Source organism: Saccopteryx bilineata, chromosome 6, assembly GCF_036850765.1.
Source record: "Saccopteryx bilineata isolate mSacBil1 chromosome 6, mSacBil1_pri_phased_curated, whole genome shotgun sequence".
NCBI lineage: Eukaryota > Metazoa > Chordata > Mammalia > Chiroptera > Emballonuridae > Saccopteryx > Saccopteryx bilineata.
Genome location: NC_089495.1, coordinates 13,133,120 through 13,149,345, shown reverse-complemented (window position 1 = coordinate 13,149,345; position 16,226 = coordinate 13,133,120). Strand labels below are relative to the sequence as shown.

At 42.0% G+C, this 16,226-nt stretch overlaps 1 protein-coding gene across 4 annotated transcripts in view; it reads left to right on the top strand.

Moving 5' to 3' along the window:
- CENPU (centromere protein U) overlaps positions 1 to 16,226 on the top strand; it is a 33,763-nt gene that overhangs the window by 15,299 nt on the left and 2,238 nt on the right. For 3 of the 4 annotated variants that reach the window (XM_066236325.1, XM_066236324.1, XM_066236323.1), the window contains 8 exons: positions 2,567 to 2,624; positions 3,136 to 3,363; positions 7,077 to 7,143; positions 8,273 to 8,381; positions 13,082 to 13,160; positions 13,379 to 13,435; positions 14,448 to 14,509; positions 15,904 to 16,060. In XM_066236325.1, coding sequence (XP_066092422.1) covers positions 2,567 to 2,624; positions 3,136 to 3,363; positions 7,077 to 7,143; positions 8,273 to 8,381; positions 13,082 to 13,160; positions 13,379 to 13,435; positions 14,448 to 14,509; positions 15,904 to 16,060 — 817 coding nt within the window. The remainder of the gene's footprint in view (positions 1 to 2,566; positions 2,625 to 3,135; positions 3,364 to 7,076; positions 7,144 to 8,272; positions 8,382 to 13,081; positions 13,161 to 13,378; positions 13,436 to 14,447; positions 14,510 to 15,903; positions 16,061 to 16,226) is intronic. The other variant, XM_066236326.1, reaches the window with a different exon arrangement.

Below are 16,226 nucleotides of genomic sequence, written 5' to 3'. Positions count from 1 at the left end.
AGATTTCCTATATTAAACCATCTTTGCACTCCTGGGATAAAAAATAATCTATTGGTTTGACCTCCTTGCTGATATTTAAATTCTTATTGTTTTTTACTTCGTATTTTTTCCATCCTACATTTTTAAACTTTGCGTCATTGTTTGGGGTGTGTCTCTAGAAAGAATACAGCATGGATATAATGTTGTTTGTCTTTTTTTTTTTTAATTTAAAATTTTTAAAATTTTATTTTCGTAAGAACACTTAACATGAGAGCTCCCCCCTTAACAAACCTGTAAGTGTACAATCCAGCATGGTAACTGTGGGATCACTAGAACTTACTGATGTTGCTTAGCTGAAACTCCACGCCACTTGATCAACGACTCCGAGTCCCCAGCCCCTGTCAGCCAGTTTTCCATCCCTTAGTTCTGTGAATTTCCCTGTGTTGGGTCCCGCCTACAGGTGACTTCACACACTGCTTGTCTTTCTGTGATTGGCTCGTGTCACTACCTCTGGGCCCGTGCCTGGATTGCTCCTCCTCTGTGCACCTGAGTGGCTTGCTCCTGACCTTCATTGTAGATTTCAGATGTCACCTTGTCACAGTCGCCTACTCTGATAACTCAGAAAACATCACCTGTCTTCATCAATATATTCTGTACTGGTCTTTTTCTCTCAGCATTTATCTCCACCCAACTACTATTATATGTTCATTTTTAAATTTGTTCATTCATTGTCTGTCTCTCCCCAATAGAGTATCTTATTTTGAAAAAAACAAGACTTTATTCTTTACAATGCTATCTATATACCTGTGGTGCCTAGAATGTGCCCCTGGCACATGAAAGGCACTCGGTGGCTATTTAAATTCATTCCTTACTCGTGCAGTGTCATGGTTAAAGGCTGGGCCTCCACCCACTGTGCTGGTTCAAATCCTTACTCTGCCGCTCCTGAGTGCTTGGGCGTGGGGGGGCATTGCTAAGACATCAGCTCCTAGGCTCCTTTATCTGAAAAAGGGGATGATAATGCAACCTACTTTATACAGTTGTTTGAAGATGAATTTATCCTCGTAGGCTTTTAAAATAGGTTGACATATAGTAAACTTTCAAATGGTAGCTTTTTATCATTGCTGTTTTTTCAACAAGCATTACCTGAGCACTGACTGGGTCCCAGGCACTGCGTTAATAACTGAAAACGGACATCATTCTGTTGTGGAGCTGAGGGAGCAGTGGGTATGAATGAGACGCACTGACCGATTCCGTGGGGAGGTGTGATGCTGGGAGCAGGGGTGGGGTGGTGAGTGTGGGGGAAGGAGCATCCCATATGAGGTGAATGGCAGTGGACAGAGGTGACAGGTGACTGGCTATAGGGAGGTCTGAGCAGCATGCCTTGGTCACTGTGGCCACCTCCCTGGTCATATCCATTTGGTCCCTTCCCAAGCATTGCCTTCTCTCTCCCTCTCTCTTTTTTTTTTTTTTTTTTGACAGAGACAGAGAGGGACAGATAGCGACAGGCAGACAGGAAGGGAGAGAGATGAGAAGCATCAATTCTTCATTGCAGCTCCTTAGTTGTTCATTGATTGCTTTCTCGTTGGTGCTTTGACCGGGGGGCTACAGAAGAGTAAGTGGCCCCTTGCTCTAGCCAGTGACCTTGGGCTCAAGCCAGTGACCTTGGGCTTGAAGCCAGCAACCTTTGGGCTCAAGCCAGCGACCATGGGTCATGTGTATGATCACACCCTCAAGCTGGTGACCCCACACTCATGCTGGTGAGCCTGCGCTCAAGCTGGCAACCTCAGGTTCGAACCTGGATCTTCTGCATTCCAGTCCAACGTTCTGTTCACTGCACCACCGCCTGGTCAGGCGCATTGCCTCCTCGTTAACAGAACATTCTGTCCTCTGTGTCAAGGTCCTGGGACAAGCCCTCTGTCTCACACCACCATGCTTCATAGCTACTTTCTTCTGCCTTAATCACTCTGCTCTTCCGTTCTGTGCATGGAAAAGTATTTCCAAGTCAACTCAAGTGCCATGACTCTGATGTCTTTCCTAATCCCCCGGCTACGAGTCTGTGTCTTCTCTGTCCGTTGTTTACTGAGTCATCACTCTGCATCATCTTTGGTCTTCCTGCCCAGCAGTGAGCCCTTTCAAGGAAGACTCTTAATTCTTAATGTAATTTTATTCACTGTATTCTGCATTTTGAGGTTGGCATTAAATGTTTGTTGTATTGAATTGAATTAAAAAATGAAAGAACTCATCAGAAGTTTAGAGTTACTTTTTCCTTCTCAAAGAACAAAAGGCGTATTCCTTTTTATGTCTCCTAATGATGGGCCGGCCCAATGTGTGTAGATTCGCTTTTAGTATGAACGCTAGCCCGTTCACCTGGGCGTGCTAACGGGGAGGGGGCCGTTCTCAGACCTGACCACAGGGTGCTGCAGAAAGGAGACCCTTAGCAGTACTCGCCTGCCAAGGACAAACTGATGTGGCCTGGCTGTGGGGTGATGTGGGAGATAACCAGTCAGTCTGTTGGAAAAGCAACTTAAAGAAGATGTGAATAAAATGAAATGTGTGCAAGATACTGATGTCTCGTTCTTTGGTACAGTTTGAACATTTCTGATACCGAAGAAAATGAAAACGAGTCTGTAAAACGTGCAGGAAAGGTATGTAGGCATGTTCTCTCTTCTTCCTTCATTTGTAAGATATGTTATATTCCATTTAGATTGGACGCAGAGAAATGTTCTGTAAACCACTTCCTATCTTGCTTAGGTTGGATGCAGGTAGACACAGTTCTCTAGCATCATTTTCATAGGGAAAGAGTATTATCTTTTAGAAGGTACTTTTTAAATAAAAAAAGTGAAATATTTTTATATCTGATGTGTTTTTCCTTACAGAGGTCTCATATCTCTGTGTACCTTGTCAGTGTTAATGCTCGTTTGGTGAGTTTAGATTGTGATCTACAAGGCATACTGATTTATTGGGAGTATTTTTTTGGAGCTTTTAAAAAAATCTAGGTTTCCTGTTCTATCCATTAATCGATATTGTCATCTCGCTGTTATTTTCAATCTTGAAATTTAGAAATGAGAGGTGTGGACTTCATGATTAGCTACTGTGACAATAAGAACGATAAGCACTTGTATTTTCTAAACCAGTAATGCTGTTTTGTTGACACAGCCGATAGGAAAACTCCAGCCCATCAGCAGTGAATCTGAAAGTTCTAATGAAAGCGATGCGACCGTGGAGGGGAAACCAGCAGAGAAAATGAGTAGCCGACAGCGTGAGTCTGCGGCATCCTCAGAACTTTCAAAGCAAAGAGCTGAATTTGGCGCTCCTGAGAAGAGAGGCCCTCTCAGTGCCAAGCCTGCTGTTGAAAAAGAGAACCCAGCAACAGAAAGGCAGATGGTAAGAGTGTGTCTGCCATCCCCTTCGTGAGAAAAGAAATTGTTTGAAAAATGTTTAGGAGGGCCTGACCAGGGAGGGACACTGAAGACCCAGATTTGAAACCCCAAGGTTACCGGCTTGACCCCCTGGTCACTGGCTTGAGCCCAAGGTTGCTGGCTTGAGCCCAAGGTCACTGACTTAAGCCCAAGGTTGCTGGCTTGAGCAAGGGATCACTAACTCTGTTGCCACCCCCCTTCCCCCCCCCCCCCCCGTCAAGACACAGATGAGAAAGCAGTCAATGAATAAAGTCCTGCAACATGAATTGATGCTTCTCATCTCTCTCCCTTCCTGTCTGTCTGCCAATCTCTCTCTAAAAAAAAGGAGGAAGAAAAATGTTTACGGGAAAATAAAACATTTTTTCTCTTTCCTCCAGTTTTTTAGAGATTTTTTTCTAATTATGAAAACATTTTTATTTTCGACTTGTTTCTAAGCTATTGAAAGGAGGATAAACTGTCCTACAGTCTGTCACCCCATTGGGTCTTCAGTCCTGCTGAACTTTTCTCATCCTAATGGGACCATGTTCTTGTCATTTAGTATTCTAGATACCATTTTAATGAATGCATGACCTTTCATTCAGAATAGTTTAGTTATTCTCTTACTAATGAATGGTTGCATCTTTTAAATTTTTAACCACTTTAAGAAAATTTTTAAGTGCTTGGATGAATTTCTAGCTAAATCTTTGTGTGCACCCTTGATCATTTAGAAAAAAAATGCTGCAATACGATTTCTGGATCATGTGTGTTCTAAGATTCCTTGACATACAAGGTCTTGATGGAGCTCATACTTGTGTCTGTGCCAGCACCTGGCTTTGGCCCGCTGGCACCGGTTCCGGACCTCTGCCCTCCGGGACTGCAGGCCAAAGTGCACTGCCGCCCGGTCCACGCACCGAGTCTTGGTGATTGACTTCAGCACCACCCAGGAATTCCTCTTTAGTTATGTGCTTTATGGTTCTAGAATTTCCTTTGTTAGGGAATCTCAGTAGAAACTATACTCTCTGTTTAGTCGTGAAGACCATTTCCTTTACTTCTTTGGACATGTTTATGATAGCTACTTTAAGTCTTTTATTTCCTGAATCAGATATCTGGGTCATCTCAGGGTCAGTTTCGTTTTCTGTCTTGACTATAGATCACATTTGTGTGTGTGTGTAACATATTAAATCTAGTACTTTATAATTGTGTCTTGGACATTGCTGTTGATAGGTTGTTGAGACTCTGAATTCTATTAACTTCTTAATAATGTTGACTTTTAACAGGTATCTTGGCTATTGGCTGAGTATCTTGAACATCTGTAAGCTTGGTTTTATTTTTTTTAGTCAGTCTTTGAAGAGCCTCAGGTGTTTTCCAAGCTTCTGTAACTCAGTGTGACTCAGTATCTGTATTAGTTTTTTTATTATTATTATTAAATGAGAGGTGGGGAGGCAGAGACAGACTCCTACATGTTCCCCAACTGGGATCCACCCAGCAAGCCCCATACCGGGCAATGCTCTGCCCATCTGGGGCTGCTGCTTTGTTGCTCAGCAACTGAGCTATTTTAGCACCTGAGGTGAGGCCATGGAGCCATCCTCAGTGCCCGGAGCCAACTTGCTCAAACCTTTTGAGCCATGGCTGAAAGAGAGAGAGAAAGAAGCAAGAGGGAGAGGAGTGGAAAAACAGATGGACATTTCTCCTGTGTGCCCTGACTAGGAATCGAACCCAGGACTTCCACATGCCAGACCAACGCTCTACCACTGAGCCTACCAGCCGGGGCCTGTATTAGTTTTCAATTGCTGCATAACAAGTTACCATAAACTGTGTGACTTAAAACAGCGTATACTTCTGTCTCACAGTTTCCACAGGGCAGAAGTCCAGGTCGCCTGCACTGCAGCCTCCACTCAGGGTTTCACAAGGCTGGAATCGCATCGCACACTCGGGGTCTTGTCTAAAATCATTGAAGTTGTTAGTAGAATGCGATTCCTTGTCATTGTAGGCCTGAGGTTCTTGTGTCTCTGGCTGAAGCTGGGGGTCACTCTCAGCAACTAAAGGCTGCCCTTTTGTTCTAGTCGCATGACCCCGGTACTTTCAAAGCCAGCCAGAGAATCTTTCCACCCAGCTACCACGGAGCTTGTAACCTAGCGAGGGAGCTGCTGGCCCGTCGTTTCCATGGGTGCCACCGACAAGGGGGGTGGGGACCATCTTAGAATTCTGTGCCACAGCCTCCAGACTGTCTCCCTGGCGGGTCTGGGCGGAGGTCGGTTTTAGGCTGCGTTAGGGTGAGTAGGCCTTAGGGCAGTGTTTCTCAGCGCTTTTTCATTGTTGTCTGTCTTAATCCTTTTTAGATATTTTTTCCTCTGATTGCCCCTCACACACACAAATTAAATTTTAATACTAGAAGTATACTGCATATCTGCTTATGTACTTGGATCCTTTGGAGGTTTACAAACCATTGTAATATCGAAGATTTTTGTTTGTTTTTGCCCCCTTGGGAACAGTGTCATGCTCCAGAGAGCGCATGCTCCGGGGAGTGGTTCCCACCCATACATAAGTTACAGGCTTTCTGCCAGCTCAGCTGGGTAAACAGGTGCTAACTAGCTCTATGAGGTCTGTGCTTTTCTGCATCTAATTACGCCAGCACTGCATGTCCTCTGTTACCTGGGGTGTTCTTAATCCCACGACAGCCACTTTGTCATAGACTGTCTGGAGTCCCACTCTGCAAACGTGGAGTGCGCGGTCAAGGACTTGCAGAGTGCGCCACCCCTCGGCTCTCCTCTGAGCGGCTTATTCCACGCGCTTCCTTCTGTGCTCTGGTCTGGGCCTCCCGGGACGAGGATTGCCCTGCTCTGTTGGGCTCAGCTTGGGCTCAGCTTGCTGCGCTGCTGTCTGGAAGCTGTCCCAGGCTGGGGAGGGGGGCGGGGGCATTCACAGGGTTCATCTTCTGCGTTTCCTGGTCTAGTTTTGCCTATTGCCCAATGAAGCCTAAATAAAATTTCCAAACCCCGTCCCCATTTTATAGTTGTTAATGGAAGAAGCCGTTACTCCATGGTAATTAGAAACTGAACTGATCACAACGTATCTTAGATATAAAAGTTCAACTTCCTCCAGAGCAGCCATTGTAAAAACTGGCTGAGAGGGATTTCTTTTTTTTTTTTGCGGGATGAGGTGAGGAGTGGAACAGTTTAATTTTTTTCAATGTTTCCTTATATCAACTTACATAATTTATAGAACTAATTAATATATTAACTTAGAAGTAGATAAGAGTTACAGCTAGAACGTTGGCTGGCTGACTACACTCACTGTCAGCCCTTTTCAGACAAAGAAAACACAGCCTTTGTGATCTTGCTCATCAGCCTTTGCCATCAACTTGGCTCAGATAAATTCTTATTTAACCCCCCCCCCCCCCGTGGTGGCGCAGTGGATAAAGTGTCGACCTGGAATGCTGAGGTCGCCGGTTCAAAACCCTGGGCTTGCCTGGTCAAGGCACATATGGGAGTTGATGCTTCCTGCTCCTCTCTCTGTTCTCTCTCTATCTCTCCCTCTCTCTCTCTCTCTTTCTAATGAAAATGAATAAATAAAATCTAAAAAAGTAAATAAATTAATTAATTAATTTAAAAAAATTAAAAATAAAATAAAATCCCCCCCCAAAAAAGAAAAACTTTTCTTCAGTAAAATTCTTTGCTTTTTTTTGTTATTGTTTTGTAGAAAACTCAGAAAAAGAAGATGTTTTGTGGCAAAAGAAAGAAATCAAGAAATGAAGCCACAGACTCAGGTACCGAATAGTGTTTAATGCTTTGACAGTCATTCAAGAATTTCCATTAATAATTCTTAATTCTTTAAAGGAGTAAATTTTAAATATATAAAACTGCCACTTTAAAAAGTTAAAAATGTGTGACTTTGAAGGAACTATTTTCCCCAGCATCTACCATGAAAATTTACAACATATGGCAAAAGTGAGAGAATTGTACAGTGTATGTTTATATGCTCATCACGTAGATTTCACTATTGAAATCTGTCACATCTGCTTTCTCACCTACCCATTAACCCATTTTAATTTTTCATCATACAGAATATACTCTTTTCATACATCGGTTAATAGGTAATGTCTTCTAGAAAGCTTCTTTCATTCAGCATAACTTTTCTTGAATTTATCCATGTTATTCTGCATTTTTATTGACCCAAAAAAGTTTGTTGAAAAATGTTTCAGAGGAAATCAAGCATTTTTTCTCTTTCCTTCAGTTCTTGTAAAGGAGAAGTTATATACTTTTCTTGCTACAGAAACGGTTTTTTTAGAAAATTTAGAAAGTATGGAAAGGAAGATAAAACCACCTGTAGTTCCAAAAAAACTCCCATGGCTTTTGTCTGTACTCTGATCCTTTTACTGAGCTTTCTTCACCCGAAATGGGGTCACGTCCTTGTCCTACTATGTCTTACCACATCCGAGTTTTCGATGGTACCTCTTTAGACGGTATTTCAGGCATGAATGTGCTGTCGTTTTGTTCATCTCATACTGGATGTTATTACAACTACTGTATCTAAATCAATATGCTGAGTAATCTCTTTGTGTTGTAGAAGTGGTAGACAAAAATAGAGTTAACAAAGACAGGTACTCTACCGGCAGTGATAGAGTGTGAATTAAACACACAGCCCCTGGGCTAAAAGGTAGCGTGCTTCCTGCGGCTTCCTCAGGAGTGCGCTGCCACTGAGAGGCTGCGTTAGGGCGGTGTGGATGGGATTGGCGACTGTACCCTGGGTGGAAGTGAGTTTCCTATCTGCTGCCTTGCCTGTAGCTGTTCCTGGAAATTTGGTGGGATGATTTTTGTTGTCGGCAGAACCCTGAACTAGAGCCAAATTATTGCTAATCAATCACTGTATTGCATTGACTTCTCTTCATGTTCTAGATACTTCTGATTGTGCATATATTTGGTGTCTAAAAGGAAAGAAAAGCAGCGACATCACGGAGTTAGATGTTGTCCTGTCAGCATTTGAGGAGATCCTCCTGGAGTACAGGTAAGTCCTTGGATGCGATGTATGGACGCAATACATTTCCCTCGAGCCCCACTTTCGCTTGTCCCACAGCTTTTTATATATAGTATTTTTATTATCAGTTTTATATTTTTACATTTCCATTATAATTTTTTTAATCCTTTGAATTATTTAGTAATATGTTTCTGCATGTACAAATATGTGATTTTTTAATTATATTTTTATATTAACCTCCTATCTCATGTTACCAAATTTCATGTACTGGTGGTACCTATTTTTTGAAACATGGGGGCTTTCTTTATGACTTTGCACATAATCTCTGGGAATATCTAATTACTGGGTCCATGTAGAATCATAATTTTTCCTGATAGTTCCATCAGTTTTTGTTATATATGTTTAAAAACTTTTATTAGGACATCGTTTAAAACTGCTGTCTTGCTTAACATTTTATTTTTCTCAGTGACCCTCTCCATTCCTAAAAATAGACTTTTGTCTTAAAATCCATTTTTTCTGATACTGATATAGTATCACTAGATTTACGAGCATTTGCCAGATCTTATATTCTTTTTACTTTCTTTTACTTTTATCCTTTGATCTTCAACTTTCTTACAAAGTTTTTCCTTAGTTTTTTCTATTGATTTGGGGGGGCAGGGAGGAAGGTGTGTGTTGGGGGGAAACCTAGTGGGAAAGTGTACTGTGGTCATGTCCACGGGAAATGAGAACCCGTACTCTAAAAGCCTTGGTAATGAACGGCCATACAGGCAGAATTCCTGAAACTGACGCAGTCAGTCATCTGTAGGGTAGTGACCAGATTTTTAAGGCAATAGAATTTGAAAGAGTTGTGTCTGTGGTTGATAGAACCCACCAATCTATCATCATTATAACCCATCCAGAAAGGCCTGACCAAGTTTTCTAATTTTTTGTTTTTAACATCTTACAATTGTGATTTTATATTTTTATATTAGAAATATATTTTTAAAAAGAGGGCTGATGGGCCCTGGCCGGTTGACTCAGCGGTAGAGTGTCGGCCTGGCTTGCGGGGGACCCGGGTTTGATTCCCGGCCAGGGCACATGGGAGAAGTGCCCATTTGCTTCTCCACCCCTACCCCCTCCTTTCTCTCTGTCTCTCTCTTCCCCTCCCACAGCCAAGGCTCCATTGGAGCAGAGATGGCCTGGGCGCTGGGGATGGCTCCTTGGCCTCTGTCCCAGGCGCTAGAGTGGCTCTGGTCATGGCGGAGCAACGCCCCGGAGGGGCAGAGCATCACCCCTTGGTGGGCAGAGTGTCGCCCCTGGTGGGCGTGCCGGGTGGATCCCAGTCGGGCGCATGCGGGAGTCTGTCTGACTGTCTCTCCCCGTGTCCAGCTTCAGAAAAAAAAAATAAAAAAAATAAAAATTAAAAATAAATAAATAAATAAATAAAAAGAGGGCTGATGTGTTTTTCTTGTGATAAAATACACATAATTTACCATCTTAACCATTTTTGAGTATAAATTCGGAAATGTTAAGTATATTCATATTGTGCAGTGAACATCTCTCTCCTTTTGCCGCGTGTGGCTTTTGCGCCCGTTGAAGATGAATTGACCGTATCTGTAAGGGCTGGTCTCCAGGTTTTCCATTCTGTTCCGTGGTCGGGGTGTCTGTCTGTATGTCAGCACTATCCTATTTTGTTTATCGTAGCTTTGTGATGTTTTATGATCAAAAAATGGGAGGCCTCAGCTTTGGTTTGATTTCTCAAGATTGTTTTGGCTATTAGTAGTCCTTTGATATACCAGATGAAATTTAAGTTGGTTTTTTTTTCCTATTTCTACAAAAAATGCCATTTAGAATTTGATAGGGATTGCATAGAATTTGTACATCACTTTGGGTAGCAAGGACATTTTAATTTCTTTTAACAACTAACTATTATAGTTAATGTACAAATATCTCACTTCCTTGGCTAAATTTATTCCTGTTTTATTCTTTTTAGTGCTATTGTAAGTGAGACTCCTACTTTCCTTTTCGTATTGTTCGTTGTTAGCATGTAGAAACGCAGCTGATTTTGTATCCTTCAACTTTGCTGAATTTGAATTTGTTTATTGGTTCTAACGGTTTTTTGTATGTGGACTTTTTAGGGTTTTTGACATATGAGATTGTGTCATCTGTGAACAGAGATTGTACTTATTTCTCTCTGATGTGGATGCCTTTTATTTATTTTTTACCTAATTGCTCTTGCTCGGATTTCCAGTGTTATGTTGGAAAGAAATGGCAAGAGAAGGCACCCCTACCTTGTTCCTGATCTGAGAGCAGAAGGTTTCAGGTTTTCACCACTGAGCATGATGTTAGGTGTGGTCTTTTCCTTATGTTGACATAATCTCCTGTTCCTAGTTAGTTGAGTCTTACTATGAATGGGTGTTGAATTTTGTCAAATGCTTTTTCTGCGTTGAGATAATCGTGTGGCTTGTCCTTTGTTATTGTGCTGCATTACATTGATTGTATATAGTATGCTGAACCAGCCCTGCGTTCCAGAAATAAATCCCACCTGGTCATGAAATAATCCTATTAAAGTGTTAAATTCTCTTTACTAGTATTTTGTTGAGTTTTGCACCAATAATTATCAGGAATATTGGTCTCCAGTTTTCTTGTAGCATCTTTGTCTTTGGTGTCAGGGTAATGCCGGCCTCCTAAAGTGAGTTTAGAAGTTTCCTATTTCTTCACTCCTTTGGAAGAGCTTGAGGACTGGTATTGATTCTTAAATGTTTGGTAGAATTCACCCTTGAAGCCATTTGGCCTTGGGATCTCTGATGGGAGGTTTTTGATTACTGATTTGATTTCCCACCGGCTAAAGGTTTGTTCAGATTGTTTTATTTCTTCATGATACATTCTGGGTGGGTTCTAGGGTTCTAAAAACTTACACGTTCCTTCTAGGTTACCAAATTTGTTGTCATATAATTGTTCATCATAGACTTTTATGGCCCTTTTAATTTTTGTGGTGTCAGTTACAATGCTTCCTTTTCCTTTCTGGTGTTGAATCTTTGTTTTTTTTGAGGGGAGGGGAGATAGACTCCTGTATGTGCCTGGACTGGAATCCACCTGGCAACCCTCGTCTGAGGTCAATGCTCTGCCCATCTGGCGCCATGTTTACAACTGAGCTATTTTTAGCACCTTAGGCAGAGGCTCCAAGGAGCCATCCTCAGTACCCAGGTAAGATGCACTTGAACCAATTAAGTCATGGCTGCAGGAGGGTAAGAGAGAGAGAGAGTGCAGGGAGGGAGAGGTAGAGAAGCAGATGGGCGCTTCTTCTGTGTGCCCTGACTGGGAATCGAACCAGTCTTCTGTGTGCCCTGACTGGGAATCGAACCAGGACATCCACATGCTGGCTGACACTCTACCATTGAGTCAACCCACCAGGGCTGAGTCTTTTTTTTTTTTTTTTTTAAGTCTAAGGATGTGTCAGTTTTGTTGATCTTTTCAAAAAACCCACTTGCCCCCCCTTTTTTTTCCTGTTTTTCAATTCTCTATTTTTTAATTTATTTCCCCTTTAATCTTTATTGTTTCCTCCTTCTGCTAACTTTAGGTTTAGTTCTTCTTTTTCTACTTCCTTGAGGTGTAATAATTAGGTTTTTGACTGAGATCTTTTATTTTTATGTAGGTATTTACTACTGTAAACTTCCCTCTAAGTACTGCATTTGCTGTATCCCTTAAGTGTTGTATATTGCTTTGTTTTTATTTGTGTCAAGATATTTTCTAATTTCCCTTGATATTTCTTTGAACCATTGATTGTTCAAGAATATGTTGTTTAATTTCCTCATTTTTAAAAATTTTCTAGTTTTTGTTAATGACTTTGTTTTATTCCATGGTGGTCTGAAAAGATACATGACATGGTTGCAATCTTACTAAATTGATTAAGACTTAGTCACCTAATATGTGATATGGATAATATTCTGTGTGTGCTTCTGAAGAATTATGTTCTGCTGTTTAGGGCAGTGTTTTGTGTAGGACTATTAGGTGCAGTTGGGCTATAGTGGTGTTCCAGGTCGTCTGCCCCCGTATTGCGCTTCTGTATGGTTGGTCTGTCATTATTGAAAGAGTCAGTGTGGCTGTTCTTGACTTTGAACTTGCCTGGGTGGGAATTCTCAGAAAGGCTTATATTGTTGTTAGGTTGGTTTTCCCGCAGGGGAATGAAGTTTTGAGGCTTCTTCTTCCATCCTGCTGATGTCACTAGACATACTTTTTAACACCCATGTCATGATGAGTTCTTATATGAAGTTCTTGATTAAAAAATAGAGACCTTCTCTTGTGCAGTTCTAGCTTCTGAAGAACTAGGCCATGAGATTGGTCCCTTTCTCCTGGGTGACTTTTCCTCCTCATGGATTCACTCCAAGACAAAAATAACTTTGTAAATACCTGTTACTCATGCAAGAAATTTACTACTTTCAATTAAAAGGACACTATAGTTTTTCTATGTTTTTCAACCGCTGGTCTATGGACCAGCGGCTGAAAAACACTGGTTTAGCTGGCCACATCATGGAGGATTTAGTGTAAAATAGTTCTTGTGTTTTTGTTCTTTTATTAAGACATTTCCAGTATTATTTTAAGCCTGAGAAAGGGCTGCAAGCTAGCCGTGCCATCTTATATACTCAGAATGCTGTATGCAAAATTGTGTGTTGACATGGTAGGCGAATGGAACACCTTCCACAATCCTGTTTTTGATGCCTAGTTTGATGTTTTTAAACATTCTGTTACAGACAAAATATAGAATCTAAAGTTTGCAAGGAGGCGATCAGCAAATTCCATTCTAGTGTGAAAAAGGAACTCATGAAAACAGTAAGTTCATTGACACAATCTATTGGTCTGTATAGTTTTCAGTAGTCCTCAGGTGCAAACAGTTCTCTTAGAAGGGTTGCGTTTGCTGGCAGTTTGGTAAAGAACTCATTAGAATTATCAGTATTTCACATGTTGTTTTAAAATAAATGTGATATACTGTAAACTAATAAACATTTAATTCTGGAAAGTGCCATGCAAGTAATTTTTGTTTTGTGTAGCTTACAGAAGTCCAGATGTCAAAAACTCTGAAAACTCTGAAAAGGAAGAATGCCAAGGTAAATCACTTGTGGTTAGGAGCATGTCGTCATGTGGATGAATTAAGTAGACTTGACTCTGGGTGTTTCTATAAGACTTTTATCTCTCAGTTGGGCTTTGGTTGATATTGTGGTTAATGCACACTAAGGAATGAGGATCCTAGTTAGCCTGGAAATGGCTGTGAAGCCCTAAATTAAGTAACATTTCCCATGTTGTGGCTATCAAAAGCAAAGCCTTTTAGAATAAAAGCTGTCGCATGTCCCAGGTCAAAGGACAGCCGGGAGAGAATGTTGGTTCAAGGGTCAGGAGACGTCATTTCTTGTCCTTGCTCTGCTACTTGCATGTTGTACCACCTTTTTGAAAACTACACCGGAGGTGTGCCGGGAGAACAGCCACTACACGCGGGGCCCAGCAGTTCGTGGTTTACCAAATGGCCCTGAGGTTCTGCTCTAAGCGTGCATGAGTGCCGGAGTAGAAGAGCAGCTTCCCCTCTGCATCCACGCTAGAAATGGGTTGGGGACATACACACTTTCCATCTAGTGATTACAAGCCTTTGCTGTAGTTTTTTCCCTCAGTTTTAGTCTTATCTTTGAACTCTGGATTGCTTATAGCGAGTGGGAACAGTGGGAGTGTCCGGCAATGGAATATTATGTAGTTACGAAAAATGATGGCTAACAACATTTATTATACTGACATTCTTTTTAAAAATGTATCCTGACCCTGCTAACCCATTCCAGTGTTTTCCTGGTGTACCTGGATAAAATCAGAATGTGTCGCAGGGAAGATCTGGGCAAGCCCTGGAGTAAACAGCTCTGCTGCTCACTATTGGAGTTCCATTTGCCTTCAAAGCGCATAGTAGTTGTGATTACATGCTGTTTGTATGCGCTCTTTCCTCCCTGTTAGACCCGAGTGCCACGATGGAGAGAATGGGGTCTGTCTCGTTTCCCACTGTTCCCAGCACCTGGCAGTGAACATGGTGATGCTCAAACACTTATGAAATTAATTTAACAAAGAAATTATTGTATTACTTAGATGATTTCAGACATTGAAAAGAAAAGACAGCATCTGATTGAAGTCCAGCAGGAACTGCTTTGGTAAGATAATGTCAGTCACCCGAGAGCTTCCCTGGAACGATGTCGTGGGGCTAGTAACACTCGCTGCTGTGTTGCGTTAACCCTTTGAGTAGTGCGAACGTCCATGAATGTCCTCGTGCCTCTGGACCATCCACAGTACGATCGTACATGTGCAAGGCAACATTAAAAAAAAGGCAAATGTATGTTCTTCTTGTTTCCATAAATTGGTTATAAAACAAACATGATTTTAAGTTAATAAAACTGTAACTGGAACTGATTTCATTTTTTGAAAAGAAAAAAAACCCTCACTCCCGGGGGTCAGCAACCGTGAAAAAAAACTCACTACTCAAAGGGTTAAAATCCCAGGTTCTTGCCTGACCTGCGGTGGCGTGGTGGATAAAGCATTGACCTGTAACGCTGAGGTTGCTGGTTCAAAACCCCAGGCTTGCCCAGTCAAGGCACATACGGGAGTTGATGCTCCCTGCTTCTGTATTTCATTCTCTTTCTCTCTCCCTCTCTCTCTCTCTCTCCCTCCCTCTCAAAATGAATAAATAAAATTGATTTAAAAAATAAAACATCCCAGGCTTTCTTTGAGCTTGGAAGCCCAGTGAAGGTAAGTTATGGTACAGAATTGGAGCAGCTTTTAGCGAAGGAGAATTTGGCGCTGACCTGCCATCAGATCCCTCAACTCTGGCTGGAGGCAGCCTAATGAGCGATCTAATCCCGGACTTGAGAACTAGGTGGCCTGGGTCTTGAACACAGGATCTGCTGCTTACTGGCTGTACAGCCCTGAGCAGGCCATCTGACCTCCCCCGGCCTGAGCTCCTTAGTGTACAGATGACCATAATACGACACCTCACAGGGTACTGTCAGACTGAATGGATCACTACACAGGAAGTGCCGTGGACGTGTTAGCGTGCACCTCGCTGTGACAGCAAGTCCACACCCGAGTGTTGGGAACGAAGCCGCTGAGAGAGAAAGCAGTTTCCCAGGGTCACCCATTTTCCCCAGGCACTGGGATCGTCATTCCCCTGCTGGCTGTATTGGGCCTTGGAAAGGCACCAGCTTTTGATGAAAGCAATAGGCAGAACTTTGTCCATGCTTTTGTTGCCTCTGTTCCTGCCTGAGGCTCTGAAATGTTAACCAAGTTACCTTATAATGCAGTATTTCCAAAACCCTAAAACTGACTCGATGAATTTTAGGCTATTTGGGCTCCATTGCTACTTACTCACCGTGCAGAGTTTTAAACTGAAAATCGAGAATCTTTCACACTTTCAGAGCCAAGGATATTTTAAACAATCCAGTGCACCTGTTTTTCCTGCCTTCACTGGTACACTTAAACTAGTCTCCTACACCATAGGCTTTACACTTTATTATCTCGTATATTTTTAAGAGAGCTATTTTTTTTGTTTTAGGTTAGAACCACAGCTGAAACAACTACAAAGAAAATATGATGAACTTAAGGAGAGAAAATCTTCCCTTAGGAATGCAACATACTTCTTATCTAACTTAAAACAGCTTCATCAAGATTACTCAGATATTCAAGAAGGAAAACAAAATGTAAAGGAAACAGTAAGTTCAGTGTTTCAATGTTTCCTTTTCACTGGGCATCAGATATGGGGCCTTCGCATTTAGAGGACCAGGCACTGAGGGAGGAGGACGCAGGTGCCAGTCCACCCAGAACAGTGTCCCTCTAACTGCACATCTGTCAGAGCCTCGCTTCTCCAGCTGCGAGGTC